This window comes from Sinocyclocheilus anshuiensis, unplaced genomic scaffold (assembly GCF_001515605.1).
Source record: "Sinocyclocheilus anshuiensis isolate Anshui unplaced genomic scaffold, SAMN03320099.WGS_v1.1 scaffold315, whole genome shotgun sequence".
Lineage (NCBI taxonomy): Eukaryota > Metazoa > Chordata > Actinopteri > Cypriniformes > Cyprinidae > Sinocyclocheilus > Sinocyclocheilus anshuiensis.
In genome coordinates, this window is record NW_015548210.1 from 1,273,914 (window position 1) to 1,283,335 (window position 9,422).

At 35.5% G+C, this 9,422-nt stretch overlaps 1 protein-coding gene across 1 annotated transcript in view; it reads left to right on the top strand.

Annotated features, from left to right (window-relative positions):
- The window catches only part of LOC107653757 (excitatory amino acid transporter 1-like), a 10,111-nt gene extending 2,643 nt beyond the window's left edge, over nt 1-7,468 (top strand). Inside the window, exons 4-10 of the mRNA XM_016440576.1 lie at nt 1,252-1,456; nt 1,541-1,583; nt 2,984-3,255; nt 4,847-5,080; nt 5,164-5,358; nt 5,444-5,578; nt 6,053-7,468. Of these exons, the coding sequence (XP_016296062.1) occupies nt 1,252-1,456; nt 1,541-1,583; nt 2,984-3,255; nt 4,847-5,080; nt 5,164-5,358; nt 5,444-5,578; nt 6,053-6,263 (1,295 nt within the window). The 3' untranslated portion in view covers nt 6,264-7,468. The remainder of the gene's footprint in view (nt 1-1,251; nt 1,457-1,540; nt 1,584-2,983; nt 3,256-4,846; nt 5,081-5,163; nt 5,359-5,443; nt 5,579-6,052) is intronic.
- The last annotated feature ends 1,954 nt before the right edge of the window (nt 7,469-9,422 follow it).

Sequence of the window (9,422 nt, forward strand, 5' to 3'; positions counted from 1 at the left end):
TAGAACAGCAATGAAGTCACCTTGTTTTTTTTTGTTCAGATCTCATCAAACACTCAAAAGTAGTAGCAACTTTCAAGGAAACAGGTGTTACAGCTGTGCCTCTGTGAAGCATAGCATTACACTGGGCACCATTTTCTGGTTTGTAGACAGTGACCTCTTTGTGCTTCTATTAAAAGTGGCAGTGAGAATGAGGCAGAGGTTGTAAAGATGAGTTCAGTCCCTCCTACCCCTGCTGCTTCACTTCATACACATAAAGGAATGAGAGAACTTCCTTCAGACTACATTTTTTAAATATACCACAAACTGATTGGTTAGTAATAATAATAATAATAATTATTAAATTGAATTAAATATAAAATAAAATAAATAACAAAATAATAATTATTGTTATTATTTGTTGGGCATTTTATTCAGTAATTGTGGCACACTTGGGTGTGAGAGGGGGCTGTTTTGTTTATTCACTTCTTTGTAACTGCACAACATGAGTCATTTCTTTAGTTTGATACAAGTGCATTGGGAGACTGTTTGCTGTTGCTGTGGAGACATAGAGAGGGTGGCATGACCGCTGAAACACGGGCAGGTGGAGGAATTTCCCAGGCCTGTCCGAGAGTGAAAGAGATGAACGAATGCAGATCAGGAGAGTGAGAGAGTATGGTTGAGAGAGATAGAGTATGAACAGAGGAAATTGTGAAGTGAGAGGCTGAACTTTAAACGATGCTGAAGTTTGGGCCCCCAGGAGGACGAGAGGACCAAACAATGGCTGCTTTCTCTTTCTGCTCTGGGGATCAGGGCTGCAGAAAGGCCCCTGACTTGTTCCAAATTCAAACCTTAATTTGTTTTGGCAAGTCAAAGTCGTTTTGCTCCATTGACTTCTACAATGATTGCAATTAATCCTAAGAGAATTTTAAAGTCAAGCGATATAGTACTTTTCAGCTAAGTGAAGATTAAGTCATGAATCTTTTGTCTTTCACAACCACCACATATCTTCATGTCTGTACAAATTCTGGTGAGATTTTTGCATTGAAATCTTGGTACAAGACCTGGGCTGCGTTTCCCAAAAGCATCGTAAGCTTAAGTACATCATAGACCCATTGAAACCAATGGAGCTACGATCAACTTACGATGCTTTTGGGAAACGCAGCCCCCTGGTCTTTTCAGCAATGATGGTATGTGTAACCAAGTGTTTATTCAAATGTGATTTGGGTTCATTCTCATAGAAAAAAATGCTAAATTCTAATTCTTTCGGTTTAGGCATGGCAGCATTGGACAGTCGCGCCTCTGGAAAGATGGGCATGCGTGCAGTCATATACTATATGACCACCACTTTCATCGCAGTGTTCATCGGCATCATTATGGTTCTGATTATCCACCCGGGCAAAGGCTCAAAGGATGAATTCACTAAACAGCAGAAGATCGAGCAGGTCAGCCCAGCCGATGCCTTCCTCGACCTCATCAGGTAATGGACAGGTGTAGTCCATCGGTTTCTCCGAAATACTGATATGAACCAGTGACTTTATTCATTATATACACTCTTTTGCAGAAACATGTTTCCTCCTAATCTGGTACAGGCCTGCACTCAACAGGTGAGAATGTTTTTCACATGATCCTATTATTCAAAATTGTTTTTTTTTTAAATACCATCTTAGATAATCATAAAGATTTATTAAATAATATCTCTCCCTGTTGCACACATTATGAAAGCAATGGTAAAAAAAAAGAACAAAATTTTCTTGGCTAAAATCTTCATTACTAAAATAAAATAAAATTTTAATTTAATTCTTAAGGTATTCAAAAAGGTATTTCCCTGTAACACAATGTTGTTTCTTCGCAAAATAGGATAAAATACAATAAAATATTTCAAAAAGAGAAAAAGAAAAAAAAAACACATTTAATCAATTTTATATAAAATAATGTATACATTTTATTTTCATGTAACTAAATTGTGACAAAAAAAGCTTTAAAAGTAAATGTACTCACCAACAGATGTGAATTATTATTTTTTTTTCTGAGGGTAAACATTTACAAAAATGTGAGGTGCACCATAGCAGAAGTTAAAGTTTGTTTTATTGGGTTATTCCTTAATTATTAACCACTTAATTGCCAATTATTAATTGAAAAAAAAAAATTATTGAATAAAGACTCTCATAGAATAGAATCTATGTGCATGGCGTAGAATAAGTGGTCATAGATCTATTATATTTAGATATACAGTGGGTACGGAAAGTATTCAGACCCCCTTCAATTTTTCACTCTTTGTTATATTGCAGCCATTTGCTAAAATCATTTAAGTTAATTTTTTTTCCTCATTAATGTACACACAGCACCCGAAAAATTGAAGGGGGTCTGAATACTTTCCGTACCCAATGTATATGTTATAGATGCTCCAGGTTATGAAGTTCATGAGCAGTTTGGGGTGAAATTCTAATATGTTTCCCTGTTCAGCAGGAAGTCAATTTATCATTAGATTTGATAAGACTTGTTGACATCTCAAAGGACAAAAATTTAAAATGTATCACTCTTGGATCCAAAATGTTTTTCTGGGAGGCCTTGAATTTATAATTATACCAATACTGCTCACAAGTCTTGACAACGTTTAATTTCTCCTCCTGCTGGCCCAAGCTAGTTAACTTAGCTTGTAAGGAATAGACATTTTCCATTTAGCATTTTGAGAGTCTGGCTAGAGTTCGACCCACAGCTGTGTTTGGACCAGCTGAGAGCTTTGGCAGAGCTGTAATGGTGCCACAGTCAGATATAATGGGACAGAAATGGCAAGATAATGACACTGAAGAGCCTGACAGTGGCTCACAGTCTGTCCGGACACACTCCGCAGGGACACCCTGTAGTCAACCAGATAAAAAAAAAAACAAAAAAAAAACATATTTCACAAATATTGAAAAGAGTCTTTCTGTAGAAGTATTCTAGCAATCCAAATCGATCAGATTCTTGCTCATTTTTAAAACTTCTTCTCTTCTTCCTCCTGTAGTTTAAGACCCAATATGGCAAGAGGGTCATTCATGTGAAGATGATCGTAAACGATTCGATATTCAACCTAACTAACGCCACCCAGGAGATTGCCCAAGAGGAAGTGATCCCTCTCCCGGGCACCACCAGCGGGGTTAATGCCCTCGGGCTGGTGGTGTTTTCAATGTGCTTCGGCTTGATCATTGGGAATATGAAGGAACAGGGACAGGCTCTCAGAGACTTCTTCGACTCCCTCAACGAGGCCATCATGCGACTTGTTGCTATTATTATGTGGTGAGTGATTCCAGACACACAAACAGTGTTTAAAAAGTAAACTAGATTAAAAACTGTGATGTAGCCTAAGGCGGTTTTTCCAATATCCGTTCCTTAATTTAAACTTATGAGTTTACAATAAACTTCAAGAGTGAACGTAACATTTTATCAAGTGTTTCCTAAATCGATTTAGCTTTTAATTCTGCTATTAACGAATAAAATTAAAAATACTATATTGAAACATATTTTCCTGAAATGGTTTCCTCAAAAATATTAAGCAGAGCAACTGTTTTCAACATTAATAATAATAAGAAATATTTCTTGAGCAGCCAGTCAGCATATGTGACCTTGGAGCACAAGACCAGTCATAAGTCACACGGGTATATTTGCAGCAATAGCCAACAATACATTGTATGGGTCAAAATGATTGATTTTTCTTTTATGCCAAAAATCATTGGGATATTTAGTAGAGATCATGTTCCATGAAGATATTTTCTAAATTTCCTTTCGTAAATATATCAAAACTTAATTTTTGATTAGTAATATGCATTGCAAAGAACTTCATTTGGACAACTTTGAAGGTGATTTTCTCAATATTTAGATTTTTTTGCACCCTCAGATTCCAGATTTTCACATAGTTGTATCTCGGCCAAATATTGTCCTATCCTAACAAACCATACTCTAATGGAAAGTTTATTTATTCAGAAAAAAATTGACCCTTATGACTGGTTTTGTGGTCCAGAGTCACATATTATAATGATTTCTTAAGGGTCATGTGACACTGTAAACTGGAGTAATTATGCTGAAAATTCAGCTTTACCATCACAGGAATAAATACAATTTCAACATATATTCAAATAGAAAATGGTTGTTTTTAAACTGTAACATTATTCCACGATATTACTGTTTTTACTGTATTTTTATCAGATAAATTCAACCTTGGTGAGTTTTTCTTTCATTAACATTAAAAAATCTTACAGGCTTTAAACTTTTGAATGATAGTTTATATGTAAATATTAACCATTATCATTTCAAAACCATAATAAATATATTTTTTAGAATTTATTGGTAGTTATTTATTGGAATTTCATTCATGAGGATGACTTGTTTTGTTTCAAATAACAACAATCATCCTCAAGAAGAATAACTACATTTTCGTTGCTTGTCTTTTTTTAGAATTTATTGGTAGTTATTTATTGGAATTTCATTCATGAGGATGACTTGTTTTGTTTCGAATAACAACAATCATCCTCAAGAAGAATAACTACATTTTCGTTGCTTGTCATGTAAGTAACTTACAAAAAGACATTAATTATAATTCACCACAGAAACGCCTCGTCATAATTTCACCTTACTATAAAAATAGATGAATTTCCCGTTTGTCTGAACAGAAATGTGCCCTGTGCTCTCATTTTGTGTGACCCTTTTTCATGACCCCTTTTTCATCGCATGTGTAGCTCATTGACATTTTGGGAACCGTTATTAACAAGTGCTGCTTCTGAATCTGAATCAGTTTCTTTTCCACTGTTTGGTAGTCTGGTTTAAAATAAAACCGAAATAACAAACTTGAATGAATGTAAATGTATCTTTAAACACCATACCCTATTCCCAGGTATGCACCTATTGGTATCCTCTTTCTGATTGCTGGAAAAATCGTGGAGATGGATGACATCACTGAAATGGGCGGTCAGCTGGGCATGTATACGATTACAGTGATAATCGGCCTCATGATACACGGCATGATCATTCTGCCGACTTTGTACTTCGTCATCACGCGGAAGAACCCCTTCATCTTCATCACGGGTTTGCTGCAGGCCCTCATCACGGCTCTTGGTACCTCGTCCAGGTAAGTCCGACAGTGTCAAGCTGTCCAAATCAGGAATATTTACTCTCATTTCACTTTTTCATATTTTTTTTTACATCTCCCAGCTCAGCCACTCTTCCGGTTACCTTCAAATGCCTTGAGGAGAATAACAAAGTCGACAAACGCGTGACTCGATTCGTGCTGCCTGTTGGAGCCACAATCAACATGGATGGAACAGCGCTGTATGAAGCCCTGGCAGCCATCTTTATCGCCCAGGTTAACAACATGGATATGAACTTTGGGCAGATCATAACCATTAGGTGGGTTATTTTGAAATATAAATAATTCATTAAGAAAACTGAATGACGTTTCTGAGCGTGATTAGTATTCTCTTTAATAATACAGCATCACAGCGACTGCTGCAAGTATCGGGGCGGCCGGAATCCCTCAGGCTGGTCTGGTCACCATGGTGATTGTGCTGACCTCTGTCGGACTCCCAACCGATGACATCACCCTCATCATTGCAGTTGATTGGTTCCTGTGAGTGACCGTTTGTAGAATCTCAATATGATTTGGTTTAAAAGGAAATAGTGGTACAGAAATATATTTATTGAAGTATTTTGCAAAATAAGGCAAAACAAGAATGAAAAGTGACTGCGTTTGGCACTTTATCTTTCCTCTCATTTGGGACTCCCTTCATTTTTTTTTTTCCATTATCAACCCAGGTGACACACTTTGATGTGTTCCCACGAGACTTGCTCCATTTTTTTTTTTTCGTGAATTTCATGTAATTCAATTGGTTTTAACATAGAAACGTAATTAGGTTGGCCAAATTAATCATTCCAGATAGATCCCCACAAGTTACACGGCTAAAAGAGCCTCTTTTTAAACTAGGATGAAAACTGACATGAAAGTAGGAAACTTTTTTTTTTTTTACAACTAAACAAGTATCGCTGATCGCAATAAATCGATTCTTCATTTCCTCTTTTATTCCCTTTTCTTTTGCACTTACAGTGATCGACTTCGCACAACAACTAACGTCCTGGGAGATTCAATAGGAGCTGGAATCATAGAGTTCCTGTCCAAAGATGAGCTTCAGAACGCCGATGTGGAGTTGGGGAGCTCAGTGCTGGAGGAGAATGAAGTGAAGAAACCTTATCAGATGATCCCTCAGGAGAACGAATATGAGAATGAGAAACCGCCAGACAGTGAGACCAAGATGTAGAGGATGCATAATCAACCCCCAACCAAGGATTTTTTGTGTGATTGCGTTTGTATATGTACAGTGGCCCTAAAAATATATGAACACTTAAGATGCACTTAAAAATATAAGAAGTTCATTGCTTTTAATGAGGAAATATCAAACTAAATGGCATTTATTTCAAAGAAATATAGTATAAGCATGGTATTTAAGCATTTGGACACTTTCTGGTTGTCAAACTTGGAATAATGTTCATAATTATGGATATGAACTACACTTAACTTCATGCATTCACAAAAATGACTAAAAAAGTGAAGTCAGTTTTGAGAAAAGCCCCAAGTTGCTGCTTGGTTTGATATTTAGCTATCTATGCAATAAAATTCATAAGTTTTTGAAGCGTTGATTAAGTGTCCAAATATTTTAGGGGGCATTGTATATGTATATTTAGTTTTGTTTTTGAATATTTCATTTTCAAACTTCTTTTGACCTTTTACTGTAATTTGGTTCTTGTGCTTTTGTCTCCTGTCTGCAGGTCATACCGATTGTTAAATTGATTTGGCAGGAGAGTTTTACCTTGACAAAAATATATAATAATTTTTTGTATTGCTTTTTCATTATTTTAATAATTAGCTGAAATGTAAATCTATGTGGAGGGCATTGGTATGTTGGTGACCAGCGTTTGTTACATGCGCTATAATACAAGCAGCAAGATTTAAACCTTAAGAGTGTCAAAATGAACAGGGTCATGACTGTACACAGAACTGATTTTTAAGCAGAAATGAATGTAAGTAAATTATTAATCTGATGAACAGACAGAAGTTCATTACACTTTGTTTAATGAACAAGTTGAATATGACATGGGCAGGATTCCAAGATTAAATACTTTTGGGCTCCATGTATAAAGTGATCATCTACAAATGGAGTATAAAATGTCAAACTGTAAATATCAAGAGAAAATGATGTTTAGCTTTGAAAGCTGCTTTACAGATCTTTATGTATGAGAAGATTGAGTGTTTCAGCAGCTATTACAGCAGATATTGTTTTCTCAGCAGCACCGCACAACTAATCCTAACTGAACACACACATACTTATGCGTTTATGAGATTTTTTATTGTTTTTTATTCTGCTGTAGTTCATCCACTGACCATTTTTATTGCCATTTGCTAACATTAACGATAAATAGAAATAATATGTAGCTGCTACTGATTATTAATTGTAGGAAAATGGACTGAATGTTTACAGTCCTACGGTTGCAATGACATACAGAACTGAGTCGTTCTGAAAACTGTAAATCTTTTGAAAACATGCTATAGACAGGTTGGACTCACATGTACTCAGCTGGAAACTGTGATCTTATATTTGTTTGCCGTTTCTTTCTTTTTTTTTTTAAATGCGTAGTTTTTTTTCATGTTGCTGTATATTTCCTGTCAAGTCCATAAAAAGCAAAATGGGTGATTAGAACTATAGAATAAAGAGCATACGGATGTTGTGTGTTAAATATAGTTTTGAATAAAATGGAGAGTGGCAATACATTGCGTGGAAATTTTTGTTTTACTGATGATAGATGAGTAGTTTTCAACAAACTCTGCTATCAGATTGGAGAATTAGCCTAATAAATATAATGAGGGATATAATTAATATATTTAAATATATTTATTAAAAAGGCCAAGACAAACTTATACTTATACCTACTTAAACATGCCTATAACCTATACTTCACACCATAAAAAAAAAAAAACATTTCTTACCTAGTGGATCATTCTTAATGGACTTATGCTGCCATCTAGTGGCCAATGATTTTCTTCAGACAAACAAAAGCACTACATTCAAACAAAGTTAATGCACATATTTGAGTTAAATGTCCAATTACGCAAATGCTTGTTTTCTGTGTCTATTTCAAAACCCTCCTTTATTAGAATATATCGAGGATTCTGTCCTCAAGATTGAAATTCCAATATAAATGCATACATTTATCCTAATTGTTGGCCAGTGGCTTTTCATTTTTTGTGCATTTCCTTTTTACAGTTTTGCTGTTCAATAATCGTTTTACTGTTTTATTGTGCCACGAAGCATGTAAATGTTATTTAGTTGCAGGTTCCATATTGACAGTTTGTCCCATTCGGTATGACAGTATGTCTTGACGTTGGGGTATGTTGTCACAAAAGGTCAGTAGGTGTTCAATGAAATGCATGCATCGTTTTTCGGGGTGCAAATGTTTAATAGTTACGAGCTTAAAGTATGTGCCTATACCGAAGTTACAGAAGTCATATTTACTGGTTTAAGAAGTGTGACAACTATCCCCTATTATTAACATAACGGCATTTTTAGTGTAGTACCGTGAGAGGGCGCAGTTGAGCTGACATCCAGATGCGTATAGTATACGAACAGAAACATTGGTTCAATATTATTGTTAATAAAAAAAACATTCTTATTTTAATCAATTATTTTAAGTCAACCAATTTTTTGATAGTAACTTTAAAAGCCAACGCAAGACACCATAGGTGCATAGGGTTAAAAAAATTACTAGTTATCACCATACATCCCCAGTCGAACAACTGCAGTACATTAATAAATTCAATTTTGCATTAAAAGTTTTCTGTTAAGTCTGAAATGTACTTAAGCCCAGGTTAATTTTTTAATAAAAAAATAAAATAAAATAATGTTTATATAAATCAGGAGAATGATATATGAACAAATTGATAATGCATGCAATCAAACTGCATGAAAAAAAGGGAGAGAACGTCCTTTATTGTATTGTAATCGAAATCTACAGACGCAAACAAATCGAATGTAATAAATAAATTAAACACTTTTAAGTGTATTTTGGATGTTTTCTTTCCGCTGGTCTGATTATTATGAAAGCAAAAGATCACAAAACCCCAAAACTGACTGCGTTCAAAAACAATAGTTTTGCTGTAGCGTCTTGCCTCAAATTAAAAAAGATAATTTTCTAATAAGCCTTCACGTTATTTATACACATTTAATGAATACTAGAAAGCAAAAGCGTGAATGAGGAGAAAAGAAGAGAGGAGGGAGAAGAAAACAGAGTGGAGGATGATAGAGGAGAGGATGGGAAGCGGCGGATGGAAGAAGGAGGGAAGGGGAGGAGAGCAGGCAGCGGAAGTCGGCGGGTCGCTGCTGGTTGGTTCGGCGCCGGTGGAGGGAGTCATTCCTGCAGCAGTG